The sequence below is a fragment of the Centruroides vittatus genome, unplaced genomic scaffold (assembly GCF_030686945.1).
Source record: "Centruroides vittatus isolate TY-2023 unplaced genomic scaffold, ASM3068694v2 contig_290, whole genome shotgun sequence".
In the NCBI taxonomy this organism is placed as follows: domain Eukaryota; kingdom Metazoa; phylum Arthropoda; class Arachnida; order Scorpiones; family Buthidae; genus Centruroides; species Centruroides vittatus.
In genome coordinates, this window is record NW_027121846.1 from 918430 (window position 1) to 942581 (window position 24152).

Genomic DNA, 24152 nt, shown 5'->3' on the forward strand with positions numbered 1-24152 from the left:
TTTTATGTTTGCAAAATCTGTGAATTAAAGTTGGCTGAAGAGGGGCGTCAACAGCCCGAAACGTGTACAAAACTTAATACACGTATCAACTGAAGAAAACTTAGTGATGAAATTTGCCATGTGTCCGAGAAAATACACCATATAGTTTGTGTTCAAGTTGCATAACAATCTATAAAATGATTTAATGGAAGTTATTTCAGTTTAGTATCTGCATTTTGATACTGCATACGTAAAGAAGAAAGAACAGTATATAATTTGCTAGTCCGCTTTATTTACAATATCCATACATACTGTAACAATAACCGTTTATTTCTGTACAAGATACCCTTTTATCAATTATAAATAAAATGATAATAGTTTCATATAGTGCATGATTTTATACATCGCATTTTGATTTTCAAAAACTGATATGTTACATGGAAATCAATAATACCACATTATTATTTACATCTATAATTAAACTGAATCATTTGTGGAACTAATAGTATTTTGTAAACTAATAATATTAATTATTTAGTTAACTATGCAGCTTTCTTTTTGTAAATATGAATAATAAAAATATCCAGATATGCACAGTCCAAGTACCCATGTGACAACTGAGCAGATGCAAACCTTGCAATCTGAAAATATCAAAGTTATCTATTCCAAAATTTTGTTAAATTTGCTTTACCAAACCATTCACAGTTTTAAATGGACAATACTGGCTGGAAAGCCCAGAATATTTAAAATATAATTTATATTTTAAACAGCAAGAAGCACATTTAATTCTTATGCACTTATTGATAAGCAACACACATATATCTTATGTTTAACTTTCATATTGGAAAACCGACAATTTGTACTTCAAGAAACAATTATTATATTCTTCACTGACATCCCATTCTATTTGGTGATATTATTATATGGAAAGAATATTTGTTTATGGCTGAAAAATCACCAGTTTAAAAAGCATTCATACAAAAGAATCTTAGCAAATTATTATAGTTATTTTTTTATAATTACTGCATATTTAGTGCATTGGTAAAAAAGTTATCTAGAACAATAATTGTTTCACTGTTTGAAAATTCATTTAAAATAAAGGAAAATGTATTATTATGCCACAATTTAACATTGATATTTATAACCTCAACAAGAAAATCAGAAATTAATTTCTGTAGTTAACGTTTAGACTATAGAAAAAGTTTATTAATCCTATTGGCTTCGATAAATTCAATAATTGACGTTTGACTATTTGGGATTGATAAGATAAATTTCAGACTGACAAACATAAATTACTATACTACTTTATATCATTTAAATATATAGATATATGTATATATATATATATATATTAGTAATGAATCTCCTTATTTAAAAATGGACAACTTGGCACGGGTAATAGATTCAATACATGCTTAATTTAATCACTAAAACTACTGACATCTGAGTCATCATTCTCTTCATCTTGAACTATGGGTTTGGACGAAGATTCTGCATTGGGATCACTGTAAGTTATAATAAATCAAAATATTTACCAAGTTTAAATGATAAATCATTTCAAAATATCTTTTACAGGTAATATCTTAATTATGCAAAAGTGAATTTCCTCAAGTTTACAATTTAAACCATCATTTTTTTTTAAGAAACAGTTTTTTAATTTATGATATATGTTTAGGGAGATTCTTCAATGCTAATTAGGATATTATCTGTACCAGAAAATAGTCTCTCTTCGAGAAACTTACTCCAGAATATTTGGATCAACACCCTCTGTGATCATCTTTTGCTTCACTGCACCAACTGGTATTCCCTAAAAAAGATAAAAGTTAATAAAAAATAAACTTTAGACAAATTAAATCAAATGTTAAATATTCTTACAAGATTAATCATCTTGAAATATTTAGAATATCTTGGATCCTGTGAAATGGTCATCTTTGGTTTTTCTGGCTCAGTTGGATTTGAACTTTGTTCATTGGAAGGAATTTGTTCAGTTGTGGCCGGTTGAGAAGGTTCTTCAATTGTTTGTTTCTCAGGTAATGGCTGCTGTACAGACTGGGAAGTGACATCATCTAATCCAGGAATTGATGCTAGCTACAAGTCCAACTTTTAAACAACATGTACTTCTTAAGATAAATCTGACTTTAACTTATCTATTATTATCCAAAAACATTTACCTTTGCTTCAAGTATACACATTGATGCCTCTAATCGTTGTATGCGAATGAGCAAATTTTCAAGTTTCTCATCACACACTGCTGCAAAATGGTTAAGGAAAGATGTGGTGCGAATCAGAAAATGATTCAGGAAAGCAAGTGTTCTTTTTTGATGAATTGGATCAACCTATAAAATAAATCTTTAGTTTATCCATTGTAAAAATCAAATTTAAAAATTTTAATTTTAAATAATTATCAATCATAATTTAATCAAACTATTTATAAGCTTTAAAATTTCTGATAAGATTTGCAAAAGTATACTCATAAATAATTCTAATGTATTGTAGTGAGCCAAACGTTGAGTGTGTTTGCCAATATTTTCAGGAAAACATGAGTACATATAAAAATAATTGCCACTAGCATTAAACAACTGTCTCCCTTCAGAATTAGTTTATGGGTACTTGAATGAAAAAATACTCGATTGTTCTTAAAATTAAAACTATTTCTCAATGATGCACATCTGACGTGAAATGCTTCAGAGTTCCAAAGACAAGGCAGTCCTAGGGTGACATAACAGAATAAGGTGAGTGCTGGACCACCCACCTTATTCCCCTGATGTGTCTCACCCTAGCCTTCTCCCAGCCAAATTTCCATAGTTTGTCTTGGATGATTATGCACACCTCCCAGATTACACTGTCATGCAAAAGGGAAATGCCTGGGTTGAATTTCCCCAGCATTTGGGCTATATGGCTGTTCAAATTTGGTAGAGGATGACACAATAATACTTTGTATTTATAGATTTTGACTGCTCCACAACTCTTTACAATAAAAAACTGGATCACAGCTCAATCAGTTTCAGATCGGTATGGTAGTGCATAACCATCATTTCCTTCCTTCCACTTTTAGCCACACAAGTATTTTTCTTTTAATTTACAAAACCAACCAGAACCATCACTTTTATCAATAAAAGATTTCTACATTTTTAGATTATATTTTGTAGAAATTAGAATTGAATTATAGATATCTTATTTGTATACTCTTATACAAATTTTTCAGAAGTTACATGTAATTTAGGATTGAAAGTAAGTTGCATTTTAAATATTGGTATGTTAACAATTCAGTCATATCACATTAAGTTTCTCATCTTAACTGACTATTTTTCTGAAAACAAATAATGTTTAATACATCAGAACAATTTCAGTTACAAAATACTTTAATACACTGGTTCTCAAACTTATTTCGACCACCGCCCACTTTGAGATTAAAAAAATTCCTAGTGCCCCTATATTTTTTAACTTGCCTTTTTACATTACCATCTGTTGCGTATCTTAAAAACAGTTGCAAATATAATGTTTAAACATGCATTATTATATGGATAGGGCGTGATCTATATCCTATTTCTGAGATCAAAGAATGTTTCAATGAGAGGAAATAAAACTCATACTTAATCATATTTAGAAGTATTTTTATTAACATTAAAAGAAGGCTTTGAATTTAAAACTTATCTAATGTGAAGGATGAATCTGATGTATTTTGACCAGTTTGTTAATATCAGGCTCGAATTCACTTAAAATCAGCCGTAAGTCGCAGCGTTCAGTAACTTGCAGCCGATTTCTGTTTTTAGTTAGCAACGTTGCCACAGCACTAAATCCACGTTCACACAAATACGACAATGGGAATGCTATCAGAAATCGTTGAACAACTGACCATAACTCAGGGTACAGTTGAGAGATTTGCTTCTGCAGCCAAAATTCTTGGTAGCCATTCTTGAACTTTCATTTTTAGCATATTTATGCAATAATGTTACTATAATAAGTTCATTCACGCTATAATATAAGTCAACGTGTTAGAAATATTCAGGTTGTAGATCTTCAATAAAAATTTAAAAATATATAGATTGTCAGCATTTTATATATATTATAGTCAGATTTTTATAGATAGAATTTGTCTGCCATCGCCCCTCTAGATTTCCTTAATGCCCCCTAATTTCCTTTGAGCCTTCTACTGCCCTCCTGAAAGCCTCCAGTACCAACAAGGGGGCGTTATCGCCCACTTTGAGAAACGCTGCTTTAATAGTTCAATAGCCAAAATTTTGTAACTAGTAAATTTTTCAACTGGATTGAAAAATTCAAGTGAAAATGTATGTTAAATAAATAATACAGTAATTTCCTGGATATAGCATGCAGGTTATTTGTTTTTTAATTTGAAAGCAGTGCAGACTATGCATTCTAGCAATTTTTACAGGTTACAAACTACAAATTATGATAGTCTAAATTTGATCAATCTAAACAATTGAACAAGACTATAAACAGATTTTTGTTACATTATCTGGATGATTTATGACTCAAACTTTAGATGATCATGTAAATGACGTAAAATACTCTTGGAATTCCTAAAGTGCTTTTTTTTGTGTGTATTTTATTGTTATTTGATTCAAAAACCCAAAAATAAACACCCAAGTTTCTTAAATTTAATATATTATCTCAGCTTACACCTGTTAACATCTTCTTTGTATGAAATTTGAGAGGAAGGTGTTATTTTTAAAGTCAGGGTAGATGGCCAGTGAAGCCTACACTAACTACTACTACCACAACCACCATCACCAATAAGTCTTGTTTTATTGTCTTGTAAACAAGACAATAAAACAAGAGAGATATTTTTGTTTACAAAAGAGGTTTTGTAAACAAAAACTCTTTTCTTGATTTTAAGTCATTCAAATTACATTGTACTGGGAAGATTGTTTTCTTTAACATTTAATTAACAACTAGTTCTGTTAGATCTGATTAATTTTTTATTTTAGTTATAGTTTAATCGGCATAATGGTAACCCCAGGGATTCCACTATGCTGGTCTCCCTCATTTATATGTGACATGCTGGTCATTTAGGAAAATACGGTTCAAGTAAAAATCAAAACAAATTAAGATTGATTTTTCCTTGATGAAAATATCGTCTGGATATATAACTGTAAAGAATGATTTTAATGCATCTATCTAAAATACCACAGAAATATGAGGCTTCCTACATATGACAAAATGGAGGATGATCATGATAAGCAGTATGCAGTATTAAAACTCTATTTTCACTTGAAAAATAAATAAATAAATAAAAATAACAATAATGAAATAAACAGCAATGAAAGCTTGAAACAATAAAGCAAGTGTAAAAGTGAAGCAATTCTGTTATCCACAGCAATTTAATGATTCAAGGCAGTCTCTGAAGACCAGGAATCACCCTTCAAGCAGACAGATATATACACTCTGAATGTTTTGACTAAACTCATTATCACTGCTAGTATTGTCATCAAGAATTTCACCAGGTTATCATTAATGAACATGTCAATTTGCTGAATGTTTTCCAAGTGTAAAGTACTATTTTTTTTGTAGCTTAGGAAACCGACTATAATTACGGTCGGTGAAACTTCCGTTAACCTAACGGGTACTTTACGCGGATTCAAGATTAGTTTGCCAGGCCTGGGCTTTTAAGCGTGCACCGAAAAATTAGTAATAATAACGATAAATATCAAGTCAGATCAAAAGTTCAAATATATTTAATTAGCAACTAGAACGTACTACGTACAAATATCAATAATTCCAAACAAAATTTATTAACGAAAATCAACAAGTCAACTCGACAATAAACTCAGCTACTTAGCTTAACTTAATAGTAATTCCCCTTGAAATTCGACAAATCAAATACTTAGAAACTATGAACAAAATCTCTTACTAATTAAACGTCTATCCGTCACCTCACTATACGAAGAAAACTATTTCCTCAATCCTTTCGATATCGTCAAATCGTCAATCGAACTCCGCTTTAACACCTTGGATCGTCCAACTATCAATCTGGACTTCTATCAGAAAATACTTCACTTGCGAATTAACCTCGCTCTCACAGTCGCCTCGATTTGGAATTCACCTCGGTTTGGAAATCACCTCGGTTTGGAAATCACCTCTCCTTCTTCGGTTAATGTACGGGTTTTATACTGTGAGGTGACATCACACTTGAGCTGGGTTACTCCTCTTATTTACATACTTAGTTGCTAACATTAACTTTCTGTTCTGGCAGCTTTAAGTTTCCGACAAAGCTTATAAACCATTTACAAAATATTTATCATAATTTTCTGGGATGTTTAAGACGGTTTATCAAGTATTTCTCTACTAGTGATTGTGGGAACTCCCCCCTCCATTTTTTTTCTGCGGACTGTTACTTCCGCTGGGCAGCGCAAGTGCGCAAGATGTTTCCTATGACGCTTATTTCTCCGTGAGTTGTTTTATCTTCATTTTTCATTACTAACAAGAGAGTGGTGGGGAACCTTCGTCCTAAATAAACATAAACCCCAAACAAAAGATAATAAAACGGAAATAATAATAAAATAAAAATAACGTTCGGACTCAGTTCCTTACACAAGGGAGTGTGTCCATACAAGTTTGCATAACCATTTGCACATAAAATACATTTATTCTTGATAGGCTCTCTGGCTTCTCATAACTGAATGGATATATAAGTGGATAAAAGTCTGCCAAGACTTTTAATGTCTTGGCTGTCAATCTAGGTGATGCACTTTTGTATCAATTATTACTAGTAATGAAATTTGGCTATAACATTTGGATCCTGTGAGTAAATAGGCCAGCACAGTATGGAAATCATCCCCTACTCCAAAGACAGTAGCTGGCAAGGGAATGGTGATTACCCAAGAACTGGATTTTTAGATGCTAAAAAAATGCATTTTAGGTGGATATTATATGCTCTAAAAACCTCAAAATATGCATTTTCTTTTCTACCACATATTCATCATCATGAATTGATGATGTGATGTCAGTGTGTGTGTGTGTGTGTGTGTGTGTGTGTGTATGTGTATACACACACACTGACAGAGTAGCCAAAAAGAACCAGTATATATATACTGATTTTTTTTGGCTACTCTGTTTAATCCATAGACTAAATATGTCACATGTAGAAATTTAGGAAACATTATGCTCAAATTCCATCCTGCTTTGACCATATATGCTGCTTGATCTGACAACAGTAAAACACACATTGTCGTACTTTACACCATCAGGCCATTGAATCTGCAAAGAGTTAAGCACAAGCTGAGTTATTGTAAAATTGTTTACTTTTTCAAATATTTCCATATTCAAGTTTAAGTGCCTTACATTTGTCTTCACGAAGAGTTCCAACTAGAATGGTAGTAACTATATTTTGTTGCTCAGCTGTGGTTTCAGCCACCACCAAGTATATCTATTGATTTTCAAATTCATTTCCCAGCTTTGTCAGAAACACTTCTTCCTTGTAGGACTTTCTCAACGTTGATTCATCCTACACATATATTTCTCCAGAAATGATTTAAGTGTTGGGCATGATAGTTTGGAAAATGGAATTCCTGCTTCACATATCACCTCACAAAATTCAAAACTGAAGTTATTGTTTGGCCCAGAATCTATCCCGTTTTTCTGCGACTGTGATATAAATAATTGTTTATACAGACATTGGGCATTTTCCTGCAAGTTGTTTCTTGTGTTTAGCTGCTTGCACATGCTGTTGAATTTGAGATTTCCTGTCATAAATAATATGTACATCACAGGCATCACAATGCACAACTTTCCCATTGGTGCTAAAATATTTCAGGCCCTCCAAATTCAGCAATATAGGACCGCAAAAGAGATTATTTCGATGACAACACTTTCAGCATTTTCAATCTGTATCCAATAATATAGCCCTGACTCAAGTCTATAGCTGCTTGTCACAAACTAACAAAGTGAAAGTGACCCCACTATATAAATAGTTTTTAGGAAAAAGGAGGAGAGGTGTTGCCTAGATAACAAAGTCCAAGGTTAAATACCTTCTGGTATTTTTCTGTCAAAGTGTCCAATGGGTAGAAACAGGATGTTAATCATTCAATCATGAAACAAACCAATGAGAACCAGTTTGAAAAAGGGGACACAATCCCTGGGTATTGAAGAGGGGAGATTGGCTAGGGAAGTTTTTAGGAAATTGGCAAAATATGTCAAATTTAGGTTTTTTTTTTTTTTATACCAAAATATTCTCAAATAGCATTTTAGGCTTTATTACCAAAATATGCATTTTTAGGTTTTTATAACTCTGCCCCAGATACCCATATCAATGAAATAATTGCAGATTTGAAACTTTCAATTTGCAAGGCCTTCACACAAAAAAAAAAAAAAAATATGTGAAAACCTAAAATTCCAGTTCCTAGTGATTACCTTCTTTGATTACTGCTTGGCAATTGTAATAGTAGTAGTAGAGGAATAGTGTACTAACATGTATTATTGCATACAAGTCATGAGACAGTACTGTCAGTTCTGCAATGTTTGATCGTATCTGCAGAAAATTTCCCAATCTCCATGCCAACGGTTGATAGATTTACCATGAAATGCATGGGTTCACATTGCTTACACAATGGCATATCCACTGTACATTTCAGATTTGACACTATATAACTTTTTCCTATTCTCAACACTGAAGTTGTTATGAAGAACCACTTTCATCCAAAACAGCAATCAATGGTCAAGCATTGGAGGCAATTCTGAAGACATCTCAAAGAATCGGCTACTACTTATCTTCCAAGAATTGGCAAAAACAATGAAAGAAATGCATTGAATTACTTGGATAATATTTTACAGTCTCTAAGCCTCAGAGTGATTATCACATAAGAAATGCAAGTCTCAATTTGTTTTGATTCACTTTCATATATATATATATATATGTCAAGTAAAAATGTATCAAGAAATTGTTTGCTAATTGTTAATCATACTAATTGATTTCTCCATTGATAATTGTGAAGTGACAATTAATTCTCCAATATTCAAAGTAATTGGTAAATAACTCTTCCATCTATAAATATCTTAAAGCCTGATGTTTTTAATAATAAGCCAAATGATCACTGTAATTAAAAATTAGAATTTAATTATTAATAGCAGCAGTGAAGTAGCTGATTCATTACACTGATTGTTTGGCTTATATAATTCTTCCATTGGTAAAACAATTGATGTTAAGTTTAACAAGTAACAAACATAAAAAAAATGATGTTTAAAGGAAAGGTAACATTATTAATTATCATCTTTAATGTGGAATGTGGATTATATGCTTTTCTTGGCAGTTCTATACTGATTGTGTTCTATCTCTTCGTAGACTGCATTTCTTAATAACTATACACACTCAGATCACCTTGTAAAAGTGCAGCCATATTTATTACCAAATTCAAACGTTTTTGGTCATATTTAATGACCTTTATCAAGAATAAACGGAAATCAAATTCTGAGAGAATTTGTATTAACGATACATGCATTTTGGAATGTTTTTAAAAGGATATTCTACGGAAGTTTTAGTGCACCATCTCTACTAAAGGCAATCATTATATATTGTGTTCTGAGCAAATCAGCCTGATGACTAATATTTCTGGCACTTATACTTTTCCAATGTTAATTGATAAATTAACTAACTTATGTCACAATTACTTCCACACACCAGACATTCTTTCAGGTGCAATTTAATAACAATCTAATTGTTTAAAAGCAATTTCTCTAAATTACAGGCAGATGGCACTGAATATTAATCAGTGTGTAATAACTGGTTCTGAATGAGGATGAAGCTTATTCCTTAAAAAATATATTTATAAAAAATTTTTAGTACTTAACAGAAAGAGAAAAAGAAGCAAAAGAAATCAGAGCAGGAGAGCAAATAGGACAGGAAATTAAATTAAAAGCTGACAAACAAAAAAAGGGGATTATTGCCAGTGCAGTAAAAGAATTGCATGAAATAAGAGGTTGTGGTTATGCTGAAGCAACTAGGATTTTTAACGAGGCATTCAAGGTTGATGAAGAATTTTTTAACTTTTATCGCTCTATGAATGCTTATAGTAAATCATTTGTTGGAAGTAATACTAAATTTATACTTTCAACAAATAATAATTTTTTAGATATTTTGAACAAGGGATGGAAATAATTTATGAGAAATAAGGTTTTATCTATATTTGCATGTCTTTTGATTTCATTCTCTTCATATGCTACGACATTTAATTAAGGTACAAAAACGGTTATAGATCTTGTATGCAATTGTAATCAAGGGCTTGCTGATCTAGTAGAAGAACTTATTCCTGCATTTGTAAATATGAAAAGCTTCTGCATATCATATATGTCGAAAACTCCCCACATTTTGGAGATTCTAGCTTGATCCCATTTAACAGTTGTAGATCCTTGATTTGCAATAGCATATGCCACTGAGGCAGTGCCCAAGTTAATTTCCTGATGTTCTTTTAAAAACTGCTGCAGGGATCTCAGGGTGACTCCAACGTAGCAAAGGTTGTATGTGGATCTCTGGTCTGTTAACAGTGTAGTGTAAACTCCTGGGATAGCAGCAGTGTCATGTTGGGAGGATCTTTATCATTTCTTAACATTCTATAAACAGCAAGATTTCTCCTGTAGGTGATGCTACAACCTGTAGAACTGCCTACCTCCTTAGAGCAAGAAAGAGCTCTTAATCAGTCAATCCTTCCAGTGTCCAGAGATTAAATAATGTTTCATAGTCAATGATGTCATCTGTTGAAACAATTGTTTTTTTGCTATAGGAATTGCTTAAACTGTAAATTTTAACGTGTTTCAGAGAATTATCATTTTAAAAATATTTCTTATAAAAGCTGGAAAAGTAAGATGTGTGTTTTGATTTATTGAATCATCATTTCACTGTATATTAATTAACAATGTAAGCTTTTTTTTATGATTTTTAAATTTGAATGACACAAATATTTGTAAATGGGTCATAAATGATTTAAATCTCGTCACTTGCAGTGCTAGTGTCAGTTTGATGTAAACTTAACTTCCAGTAGTGAGTAAACAGTGGAAATTGAACAGGAAGTTTTAATCTACTTATAAAAACATGGAATGTAACAGTTGCTGAATTATGAAAAAAATTAAACAAATTAGGAACCAAGATAACAAGAACAAAGGTAGAACTTTAGAATCTCTTAAATCTTAAAAATTTTGTCTGAGTGTTGTTCTATACATTTTCTAGTAAACTTTTCAACTACTTTGCAACCATTTTTCCATCATTCTCTTACAATTCTGTATTTTCACCACAGATTTTACCAAAAAACTAGTCAATGCCACTTGAACTTATACAGCTACCTGATGCTTCTTTGAATCTGTTATGTCCCAGCTATTTATCTAAGAAGTTTTCAATTGATAAATATTCTTGTCTATAAAGCATATAAACCAGGCATGTCAAACACATGGCCCACCACTACATAGGTTGTGGCCTGGCGAGACTTTTTAAAAATGTTTAAATATGAAGCTTTGATGCTTGAAGTTAGAAAGTTTGAACTTTTTGGTTGACGTTGACGTCACGTGTCATTGTATCATCACTTGGGACGCTGCAAGGTGGCGCGAGGCATCAAATGAAAAGTGGCAGCCGAAGCCGAACAGAGATAAAAACACAAGACGATCAGAAACATGATAGAATATGGAGCGATCTAATCCGACACACAACACATGTTTGTGTGGCCATCAGCCATACTGATATTGGTCATTCAAAACTATGTTTATCATATATGATTATGTTGCACATAAAAGACTTCTATTAAAAGGAGGTAGTCAAGTACAGTATCACTTCACATCATACTTGACAATGTGCCATCATAAAATGCTTGCAATGAACATGACATGTGCTTTTCCTCCTTGAAATTAATGCATATCCCTATTGTTTGCAACTTGAAAATCTCTAGTGCCTTCAGTGTTCTGATACGTTCCTATTAGTTGGCCCTTCTAATGATGGTAGCATCATGGAGATTAGCATGCACATCATTATCCATCACATATATGGCAAGGACTGTGGTGTGTTTCTTCTTAATAATCTCATATCTAAGTTCAGCTAGACACTTACATAGGAATTGTTTAGTAGATCCTATGTATTCAAGATCTTTATTGAATCTATAATCTCTTATGAAAACTTTGTATACCCCCCATAACCTCTCCCTGTTGACTGAATCTTTTCCATTGCAAAGTAGCTTGTAAACAATGGGATTACACCTGTATACCAAACTAGCCTCTTTTTTAGCAGCTACTTCCTTGTATAAAAAGCTCATATCATGGTCAAAATCAACTAAGATGTGCATAGGGTTGTTGGAATGTGTTACATTGTCTATAACAGATGTATTTGTGGTTGGATGAAAAAACTCATTACATTTGTTTGTATAACTCCTGGCTAAACTGTGAATCAATCCTTTTTTTGTAACCATGAATCATAGCAATTTGTTCTAAATGTTTCAGTTCTTTTAATGCGTTGTCTAAATAAGTTCAGTGCATAAAAGCTTTAATTGTAAGTGCTCTGAAAGCAGCTACAGTAGAGAGTCGAAAATCGGAATCAATTGGGGACTGGGGCTGTTCAGATTAGTGATTTGTTCCGATTACCAATTATGTACGAATAAATATATTAACCTGTCCGATGTTCAAATTTTTCTCCGTTGCGTGTTGCTTCGTGTTGAATTTTCTTCCGTTGCGTGTTGCTTCGTGTTGAATTTTCGTCGATTTTAAGCCTAACGAAAATTTTTATAATAATAATCGATGCTATCGTATCGTTAAATATTATTTCTTCATTCTGTACAAGCAAAATAAATATATTGAAGAATATAAAAACATGAAAATTATACTTTAGAAGTAAATCTAGTATCAAAAACGTTCGATTCAGCACTACACAGTCTGACTGAAAATCGTTCCGATTACTGGCGATTCCAATTACCGGGGTTCCGATTAACGACTCTCTACTGTATTTTATACATGAATGAGTCTGCAGAGTTTGCCAGGATAAACAACAGTGTGTGACTCAGCTTGTAGTAGACGTTAGTATATATGTGTTTGTTTTTACATGGATGTTCATATCCAAAAATTGACATTGGATGTTACTTGCTGTCTGGTCTAACTAGAGGGTGAGTTCACATGGATTATTATTCATATGCTGCAAGCAGTTATTTAATTTCAGGCTTATCCTTCCAGATAATCAACATATCATCTATGCATCTTTTATATGTGGTTATCTTCAAAAGGAATAACTTAAAACATTTTTTTCTAAAAGGCATATTACCATTTTGCAAAGGTCACCCAAAAGGTGGCTTCCCATAGGAACTCCTCTCTTTTGTACGTAATTGTTGTTAAACCAGAAAAAAGAGGAGTAACACAATAAATGTGCCAGTTCTAGGACCTGCTGGTGGTATAGCAGGGGGTGCCAACAAGTCAATCGCGATCGACCAGTCGATCGTCAAGCCAATTTTGGTAGATCGCTAGCGATGTCTTGACTTAATGTATTATATTTGTAACCGAACGCAACTGTATGCATGCAGTTATGACTCGACTCATAAACAGTGAGTGCACTTCGTACTGAAACAGTGTATAAACATAGTATGTATTTCACACTTCCCCCTCCCCACTTAGACTATGCCTATGACAACAAGTCAATCGCGACACATTTTTACAATAAAAAGTAGATCTTATGTGCACAAAAGTTGGCCATCCCTGGCATACAGGGTCTATAACCATTTCTGTACCCCAATTAAATGTCGTAGCATATGAAGAGAATAAAATCAAAAGACATGCAAATATAGATAAAACCTTATTTCTCATAAATTATTTCCATCCTTTGTTCAAAATATCTAAAAAATTATTATTTGTTGAAAGTATAAATTTAGTATTACTTCCAACAAATGATTTACTATAAGCATTCATAGAGCGATAAAAGTTAAAAAAATTCTTCATCAACCTTGAATGCCTCATTAAAAATCCTAGTTGCTTCAGCATAACCACAACCTCTTATTTCATGCGATCATATAACAAAATAATAATAATAATACATAACCTTACTTGGTTAAATATGGTACTAGCTGGGGACGAATCCTACGTCCACAGCCTAAGAACAACTCCACAACGGCACTCAGCCAGCTAGCGTACTACTCGGCAAGGTATATATATAATATAAACAATCACCACTTAACCCAATGAGTATATAACGAAATACCAATGATCACCTTAAATATATAATCTCTCTATGCACCAGAACTTGTAATAATAAAATAAACCCTTCTAACCTTTTACCCGGTGTCATTACGGATTACCCTTCTAACCTTTTACGATAACGGCGGACCTGCATGCGGCAAAAATCATTATACCCAGCTATAACCCACAGCAATTGAAATGGCTAGAAGCCATGGAGATATTTAAGGCTGGATTACGTAGTACCTGCGTTAATCATAAGGAGGAAATGATCCTATCGAGCGCATGGCAGGTTGTGCTAGAAAACAGCGTTTAAAGGGAAGAGCATCGAGCATGCGCAGTACAAATATCCAGCTGCTGCACGTGCTAATATTCCGGAAAGAAATTCAAATTGAATATTTATTCAAATGTTAACGGCCTATTCGACGAAGCCTGAAGAAGAGCCCAGGAGGGGCTGTGAAAACGTTTGCGATTCTGTAAATAGAACGACACCGGGTAAAAGGTTAGAAGGGTTTATTTTATGATCACCTTAAAAATCAGACTATATATTGGCTAATTAAATGATTGAAATAAAGTAATGTTACTAGCGGAAGACATTAGGCATCATCACTTATCTAAGTTAATAATTATAATTTAAGTAAATATTAAATAAATTTAGATCCTTCTGGAATAAAAGAACTGACCCCGAGGCTTGAACCCACAACCTCCACTTGCCATGCAGTGCGCTTGCCAGTTACACCATCCAGACCCTGAGTTGGTGGCGTAATATTAATACAGTTGAATCTCCAATTATGGTCATCTCAAAATTGAAGCCATTTTCTCAAGAACATTTCTTTTCAAATAAAACACATAAAATAATTTCCAAACAACAATCCCTCCTAACAACAGCCATTCTGTCTGCTTGTTAGTTCCTATTTAATACATTGTGACATCTTGTGCAGTTTTTGTTTACATATTTTACATTAAGTATTGTTAGACCAAATTATCTTCTGTGAATTGTAAGTTAATTTAATTTTCTGTTTTAAATATCTATGTTCTTCAAGTTCGAAAATTTCAAGTGAAAGGTCATTCTAGCACAAACAATTTTAAAATTCTAACATGAACATAAGCTTGATTTAGAGAAATTGTACAAAATTTGAAAATGAGACATAGTGTGAAAAATCATTTTATGTCTAATAAATGACGACTTTTTAACTGACTTACATCCATACCTCATGTTACTGATTTTATGGAATTGGTGGATTTAAAGGACAAAATCAAAATTTATATATTTTAGCATAATATTATTTCCAAATAATAGAAAATACAGATAATCAGATATATATATATATATAGTAAGAGCAAAATTTAATCTGCTAAATACTACTGACACCTTGCTAAGATTGTAAGACATACTTACCCAACTAAATTTTAGACTACCCTAACTAACTTTAGAACTACCCTATAACTACCCTAACTAATTTTAAAAGTTATCCTTCATGTGATACAGAAATTTCTCCCACATATTCCTTTATAGACTTTGTGATTTAGCTACACATATCAATATTGATTCTTTTTCATGATTCCTCTCAACTATTTATTAGGAAAAATATTAAAATCTGTCTACTACATAAATTTAATGAACAATTTAATTTTACTACAGTGTATTATAGTATCAGTTGCATGTACCAGAGAGATGTCAGCAAATAACTAACCTATGTATATAAGTTCTTTACAACACCAAATATAAAATAAGAATAAAGCAAACGGTCTATGGTATATGCTCAATCTGAAGATGACACTTTGAAATGTCAAAAGTATTCATTTTTTATTAAATATTCTTCAAATAAACAGCTTTAACACCAATAGACAATATGCTTTATTCTTAACTTAGTGTTACAAACTTGCAATACAGGCCTATCTCACATCATAAAAACTACTTTAGTTCCCTCTTGAAAAGATAAAGATAAGTTTCAAATTTTGTTACAGTTTTTTTTTATTTTACATTTTTATCAAATTTTGCAAATCAGTCAATACTGCAGGATGCAACTTTGGAAAACCATCTCATGAAAGATTACACTTGGAACAAGAGTTTCTTTTGGTTTTTCTTTAATTCATATAAGAATGGTTGTAGGGTTGTACAAATTTACTACAACCCTAGAAGGATACCAATGGGATATGACAGAGAATAAAATCTTGGCTAATATATTACATTGAAAATTTAGTCATATATTTTATGCACATACAATAATTTAACTTTAGCATAAAAAGATTAAGTATTGAGCAATGACATTCTGTTAACTGTATACATTACATATGTCTAACAGGAAAAAACTAAGTAAGAAAGTCAATGGCATAATCCATTTTATACAAAATAGACTACTGATCTTTAAAATAGCACCTTTAATACCTTAATTCTCCAGTCTAAATCAATAATAAAACTGATAAACATTTTTGATCTAATACTAAGATCTTTATCAAGTCAAGATTCTTAGAACAAAAAGACAGACCATTGATGGCAAATCTTTTCTAGAAGATGGATCAAAACTGAATTTAAAATTTACTAACTTCAAATCACATACTATAAGAATAGATAAGTATTATATCAATGGTGAGATTTTCTTTATATTGCTTTAAAAATCAATTCTTTAAATATTTCTTCAAAAAAATTGATGAGACTTAATAGGTTAACTTCTTTGGATTTAACCTATGAAGTCTCATCAATTTTTTGAAGAAATATTCAAATCACATGTCAAATATTTAATTTGAGTTATTAAAAGAATATCCAAAAATATTTACAAATTTTACTTTAATTTTTTTTAATCTATACTAGAAAGATAAATTGATTATACAGGACACAAGCATTCTGGTTAACAGAAAATTTGCTGCTATTTATTTGATATAATTTTTCTATCTGAAGTTCATAATTAAGAATCCTTTAAGTCTTTTCATGATAGCTTTAAGATCTTGTTTTCCCCTAAGTATAAAAAATATATTTGATAGATTTTAAAATTTTGCTTAATTTATAAAAACCTAACACTTTCTAAGCATTCAATGTGCATATCTTAAAAATTCTGACATGGATCATACATAGATCAACCATCACTAAAACTGACCAAGTTATTAGTTTGCTTATTTAGCCTTTATTGACTAAACACACTAATAGTACAGTAATACCTCAGTTTTCGTCAGTTGCCTCAGATTTTATTGGCATGCCCTCATGACCTCCCTGCTCATTTTCTGAAAACAAAGGGCGACCCATGTTTTCCCCTTCTCTCTCCCCTCCTCGCCGTCTTCCATTTGCCAAGAAGAGTTGTCAGAAAGGTAAATGCTATGTTAAATGTTTATTTATTCTTTGCGTTAGTCTTTTACATTTATTTTATATTAATTTCTTATTGTTTTTGGTATGTATTTTGGAATATCTAGAACGAATTAATTAGATTTACGTCGATTCATATGGAAAAATTTGTCTCGGTTTTCGTCGGTTTCACAGATTGTTTTTGAACGGATTATCGAAGAAAACCAAGGTATTACCATAGTTTTTAATCTTACTACCAACATCTTGTTAAAGTGAAACCATACTCAAAAGTACCGAACATTTCTTTGGGTTTGGCATGATTTTTTTAACACAGAAAATCACTGCATTCCTACGAATTTTTCTTGTTTAGACAGGTCTCCATTTTATTAAGGTCCCGCTTCGGATGGGTTTTGGTGTATTTTCACCTAAGTAGTATCTGATTACTCTTTACTTTCTGTACCTTTACATCCAATCATAAAGAATTTGGTTAATGTTACCCTAGGTATCGAGATGGCGGCTCCTCTCCGATCCCAGCAATCAGAAGAAAGAAAACAGTTGGGATGCACGTTCTAACCTAACATAACCTATTCTAATAATTATGGTAATTTATTAGAATAAACAAAAACTCATAACACCTTATATATAAGCAGCCGTGTTTATTAGAAACTAACTAATGTTTTCGATCGTATTTAACGACCTTCTTCAGGATAGAACGTCAAAAAATCGAACAAAAGAACATTTAGCAGTAACGAACAAGCCTTTGGAACGTTTTTAAAACGTTAGTTAGTTTCTAATAAACACGGCTGCTTATATATAAGGTGTTATGAGTTTTTGTCTTGATAAGTCACGCAGTCTATGAGTTATTAGAATAGGTTAGGTTAGAACGTGCGTCCCCACTTTCCTTGCTTCTGTTTTTCTGGAATCGGAGACGAACCGCCATCTCGATACCTAGGGTAACATTAACCAAGAAGTTTATTAATTTTTTCACAGACATTTTGATGGTTTTGTTATTAATTGGTAAACACTAGAAATTTTTGATTAATTATATCAATCAATCCACTAATATGTAACCACTTATTCAATTTACTTATCAATTCCTGATCAAGAGAAACATTTATAATATGAAAAGATTTATCCTGTGATAATTGACATCGGATGCTGCAACTACGGACGATCCGGCAGAGCTAAGCTGTGTGATTATTTCTATCGATTATCGATTCTAAACTCCCCTTGTCAATATAAATGGAAATAAATTAGCAAATTTTAAATTTTAACCCAGAAAACACAAACAATTAGAGACTTTGACGGTGGGCGTATATCACATTATCTTTGAACATTAATTATACTTCAAAAACATCCAACATACAAGTAAAATAACAAATAAACGAAACATTAATCATAATAATTTTAAAATGACGTAATTTTCGAGTATTTTACCTTAGAATAATCGACCCCAACGCCGACGATAGGAAGTCCGTCAGCATCCATCTTGTCTAACCCTAATCTCGTTCAATACGTCAAAACAGCCAGACGACAATTTAATTAAATAAATTACCTAAAATATAAATATACTAAAATTAATTAACTAAATTTTAATACACGAATTTAATTATTATATTTTTAATACTTATATAAAAAAAATTTAAAAAAAAAAGAAAAAAAGATATTCTACCAGTGCGGGATTGTTACTAGCCATTAATGGCGGATAGATGGAGGTTTTTCGTCTTTTTAAGACTTTGTTGAAGTGCTTGGCTTTGATAATTGTATTAAGTTTCGGACTGAAGTGAGTGTTTGTTTTTTTTAAATACGTACAAAACTGACAGTTAATAAAAAGTCGAACCGGTTAATTCGATTTATGTTAACTGACGTAGCGAGTCAATACATTAGAAAAAGTGATATAACTTGTTGTTCGCGTAATTTAACAAAAATGGACTCGTCTCCTTCTCTAGAAACTGTTTGTCAAGCTATTTACGCTCTTTACCATAATCCAGATACTTCGGGTAAAGAAAAAGCTTCAGTTTGGCTTGGAGAATTGCAACGTTCGGTGAGTTCACGTTTTTTCATTCGTTACGGCTTAAACACATTATTTAATACTTGTTAACGGGTTGTAAGAAAGAAAGAATAATTTTAACGTTAAAATACACTCAAATACACGTTAAAATATTTTAAATGTAATAGAATAGAATCGAATACAAAGCGAATTTATAAAGGAGTTACATTGTGGTGTGGTTATATTGTTCTTGACACATTGAGCTTATTTATTACCTATTTTGCTGTTAACTTTGTTTCTATGCTTACAGTTTATGTGATTTTTAAAAATCATATAATTAATTTAAAAACTTTGTTTTATATTTGTATGAAATTTGTTATTGCCATTAATGTGTGTTTCAATATGTAACCAGATGGTCTTATAAATATTTGGTGGTATGAAATCTAAAAAATATGTTTCATTCAAATTGATAAGTTGATAATTGTCAACATCATATTAATGTAAATATATATTTTTTTTAAATAGATAAAATTTCGTTTTTGAAAATTTTTTTAAATAATGAAAAAACTGTAAATTTTTATATAGGTCTCTTCTTATATAGTAAGCAAGAAAATAATGAGATTGAATTAAGATGAAAAATTCCTAATGTTATATTGCATTTTAAAAGTGCCAGAGAAGCAGCGAAGTGTGTGATCTTCATATTCACACCACCCAAACCAGTCAGCCTTGAGTTGCTTTTAGGATACAAATATATTTTGTGCATTATAACCTATATAATATTGCCACCAGAAATAATAAAGGAATGAAGCTATATTTTAATATCAAAAATTGAAAATGACCTATTAAAAAATTCAGTATGTTACAAAAAACTAGAAAATAGAATGATTTCAAGTCTCAAACGTAAAATGTTTCTTTGATGATCAACATAATAATAATAAAAAGAAAAGATAATCAATAAATGCACTAAATACTGAATAATATTCAAAACACTTAAACAACCAAAAAATCCATCTCGTGAAATGATGGAGAAAGTGAACGTTTTTAATTGTTTTAACAGTTGTCCTCCAATTAAAGAACTTATTTGGAAATGTATAACAGAATAGAATGTATGATGGAAGGTAGTAATTTAAAATATAATGTTTGATTGGCTGTCAGATGTCACATGTTTGTATTGGGATGTAAATAGCTAAATGTAAAAGTTAAATAAAAAAACAATGTACAGTTCTAAATTGATAGAGAAAATATCTGTTTATTAACAAAAGTTAATAAACAGATATTTTACATTTGTTAATACACAGATATCATACATTTAAATCAATTGTTTATTAACTTTTGTTCATAAACAATTGATTTAAATGTAAGTAAAGGATCAGTAAGATAAACCACATAAAACACCTTATTTTGCCAAGAAAAATGTTTAATAATCACAAATGTTTGGCTTTCTCTACAAGCCATCCTCAAGTTTTATATTATATTCTATCATTAGAATTTAATTAACATGTTAATGGAATTTGGAATATAATAAATTTAAATATGAATAAAAGAACACAAACAATTTTTTAAAAGATGAATGTTAGACAAAATCAAATCAATTAATAATAAAAGTTAAAAGATAAAATATAATTACAATAATTGTGTTAATATCTAATGTGAAACCAAAAATAAAAATATAATATTGCTTTCTTTGACCAAAGGGCAATCCATAAATTGGTATGTTTTAGTTTTTTCTCCATGATGTATTTCCAATCTGATGGTAATCCTTTAGCATCCCTAAGATTGGATCAAGTGCAAAGAAATCTGAAGAAGTACAGCAAAAAAATGCATTGAATCTTTTTCAAATAAGTGAAAAAAGGCATGGTAAAAAAACCAAACTGTTTATTCTCTGAAATCAGGTAGAGGTCTCAGATGAAGTGAAAGCAGTTCTTGAAAAAAGTCCAAACTTCAATCCAAAGAATAGAAATTTGTGGCAAATCACAATCACTGAACTTGAAAGAGGAATTACAGGGCTCAGTGAATTAGAAAAGGACTATTTTAGATAGAAAGTGGTCCTCAAAGACCAGACATACAGTAAAGAAAAAAGCTTTGATATGAGAAAAATAAGACATGCAAAACAGTGGTTAAAGTGACCTGGTTTTAACAAGAGCTGACAAGAGCAAACACCTTGTTATCACGAACAAACAAAAATATAATAAAAAATTAGAGGAGTATATAATAAAAATTGAATGTGAACAGATCAATGAAAAAATTGTTACAAAAGTAGACCAGAGAGTCAAAAAATTTGAAGAAACATGTCTTACTTCCACATTAATGTTCGTAAAAAGTTCTCATAATCCCAACCTGCAGATGCCAAGACTGTTTGCTTTTGCAAAAGCACATAAAAATAATAGAGAAATCAAGCTAGTAGTTGAAAAGTGTAGAGGACCAATGTACATTTTGGAAAATGCTGTACATAATTTCTTATCAAAACAACTGGAAAACAGCAATTTAATCGCACAAGACCCACATAAAGTTGTAAAGGAAATACACAATCTAACAATAATGGATCTAACAATAAGAGGTTGGAATAGTAATGGACTTCAAGAGCTTATATCTATCCATCAAGATAGAATTGTGCTTTGAAATGCTAATGAAATTCATATTCTTATTGAAACCTGAAGCAGCTGCCCATCTAAATGAATTAAGAGAACTGGTGAATCTGGTTTGTTATCAGTTGTTTTTTAGCTTCAACAGTCCAGTGTACAGACAGAAAAGCAGTCCCATGGAGAGCTTGGTTTTAGGTGTACTGTGTAAATTGGTCTTACGTAAGTTTGTGAAAAATATTTTTCTTACTTCATGAGTGATATCATTTTATACAAAAGATATGTTGATAATAATTTTATAATTTGGAGATGTAAACAGCAGTATGTGTGTATATATATCCCGTCATATGCCATTGGACTGTCATGTGCTGACTTGATATTTAGAGCAGTATAATTAAAATAAACAGTACACAATTAAAAGCTGGTTGACTGTTATATATAATAAAAGACACTGTTAAAACCATAAAATAATAAAATGATTTACAGTACATTTAGCAATTACCACCATTTTTCCCTTTATACACTCCCACTGTGTCCCATTTTGTCAAATATGCATGATTCATGCAATTTTTGGCCAAAATTATTATTCATATTTTTATTTATTATTATTTCTAAATGTGCATACCATCTTCTTTCATATATATTTGATTCTTTTTTAACTATCATAAATGTGTCCTTTATTATTTGACAACCTTCTTTGTTACAGTGGATTGCTACAGCCGAATTATTATTATTGTAGTTAATGGTAGATATATATTCTTTGAAACAAACCTTTAATTCTCTACCAGTTTCCCCTATGTGAAATTATGTATGGTACAACTACATTCTAATTTATAAATGTTTCTTTGGTCCCATATGTTAGACTCACTGTTATGTGCATTTATGTTTTTATTTAAACTATTATTTTGTTTGGGTACCAAAATTATACCATATTTATTTTTTAATGTTTCTAATATATTCATTTCATAACTGATTTTAAAAAATTTATAAGATTGTTGTCAATTGGTTGTTTTTGTGTATTTTCTTTTCTATTAATAATCCAATTACTGATCATGCACTTGCTATAACCATTCAACAAGTACATTTTTGTGTTATGGATTAGGTGTAATTGTTTTCTTTAAGGTCTGAAAACCAATTATTTTCATATGGAATCATTACCAGAATTCCAGGAAATGTGGGAGAAAATAGGACATTTACTGGTCCCAAATAATGTTATATCACACTATTATATAAATAAATTTTATGCTCAATAGTTTTAGTTACTTAGTATATGGGTTGTATTAAAAATTGTAAATACAATGCACTGTATATATCAAAAATTCCTTTGTATTTGTTAACTGTTAGCACCAACATATACTGTAATTATAACACTACTAGCAGGTAGGCCAGGCGTTGCTCGGGCAAAAGTAACGATAGCGAAGATTAAGATTATTACGTTATAGTCACAAAAGAAAAAAGTAATTTCATCAAAAAACTAAGTATTTCTAAAGAAAGGTCGAATTTGAAAATCGAATGTTTTAATATTGTTCGATTTTCATGACGTGTTCTGATTATATCGTTCGATTTTCATTGAATGTTCTAAAGAAGAAAAATTGAGAAAAACCAAACTAATGTGTTTAAACTTGAAAATTGAATGTGTTCTAACATATTACTATTTTTCTTTTTTCTTTTTTTTTTCCAGAGCCTGTAAATCTTGCACGTCGCTTTCTCTTGTTCTCCATTGTTACTTAACACTTCCAATGTTGATGGAAGCGTTAAGCCTTAATCCTGTCCCTCTCCCCTGTGGGGAGGAGTTTTGAAAAATCCCTTCTTAGTTTGCATTCTCGTGACATACACTGTGTACCAAATTTCAACTTTTAACTCCTAACCGTTTGCGGTCTGCTCTGATTATTATTATTATTATGTCGGGTTAAGTGAGATATACTTTGTTAACACCGGTGGCTGTGTACTATGCCGGACCAAAGTCAAGGCATAGTAACCAAAACAGAAATTAAAGAAGTGTATTAGTGTGTGTCTGTATTCAGGAATTTTCTCACAATATGACATGTATTCAATATAGTGGCCTTCTGTAGTGTGATGTATGTGTTTCTATTCAATTGTAATGTGCCCAGGCTTTTGTGTAGTGTGTGTGGTATGACACCTGTAGAGGAGAGAACAACAGGTACAATAAGCACCCTATCCATCC

At 31.3% G+C, this 24152-nt stretch overlaps 2 protein-coding genes across 3 annotated transcripts in view; one reads left to right on the top strand and one right to left on the bottom strand.

Annotated features, from left to right (window-relative positions):
- Positions 1-251: 251 nt before the first annotated feature.
- CCDC53 (Coiled-coil domain containing 53) lies at positions 252-18936 on the bottom strand. The gene is made up of 5 exons (XM_067266937.1): positions 18836-18936; positions 2151-2315; positions 1855-2067; positions 1722-1786; positions 252-1484 (listed from the first exon to the last, which is right to left on the bottom strand). The coding sequence occupies exons 1-5, from the start codon at positions 18884-18886 to the stop codon at positions 1400-1402; spliced, it is 579 nt and encodes a 192-aa protein (XP_067123038.1). The 5' UTR covers positions 18887-18936; the 3' UTR covers positions 252-1399.
- A 130-nt stretch (positions 18937-19066) lies between these two features.
- Positions 19067-24152, top strand: part of Tnpo-SR (transportin 3) — a 65469-nt gene continuing 60383 nt past the window's right edge. For both annotated transcript variants that reach the window (XM_067266925.1, XM_067266926.1), the window contains exon 1: positions 19067-19442. In XM_067266925.1, the coding sequence (XP_067123026.1) occupies positions 19254-19442 (189 nt within the window). In that variant the 5' untranslated portion in view covers positions 19067-19253. The remainder of the gene's footprint in view (positions 19443-24152) is intronic.

Coding starts and splice junctions, on each gene's coding strand:
- CCDC53 (XM_067266937.1), bottom strand. CDS start 18,886: ATGGATGCTGACGGACTTCCTATCGTCGGCGTTGGGGTCGATTATTCT. Junction 2,316..18,835: donor TTGGGGTCGATTATTCTAAG/GTAAAATACTCG, acceptor TTTATTTTATAG/GTTGATCCAATTCATCAAAA. Junction 2,068..2,150: donor TGTGTATACTTGAAGCAAAG/GTAAATGTTTTT, acceptor TTGGACTTGTAG/CTAGCATCAATTCCTGGATT.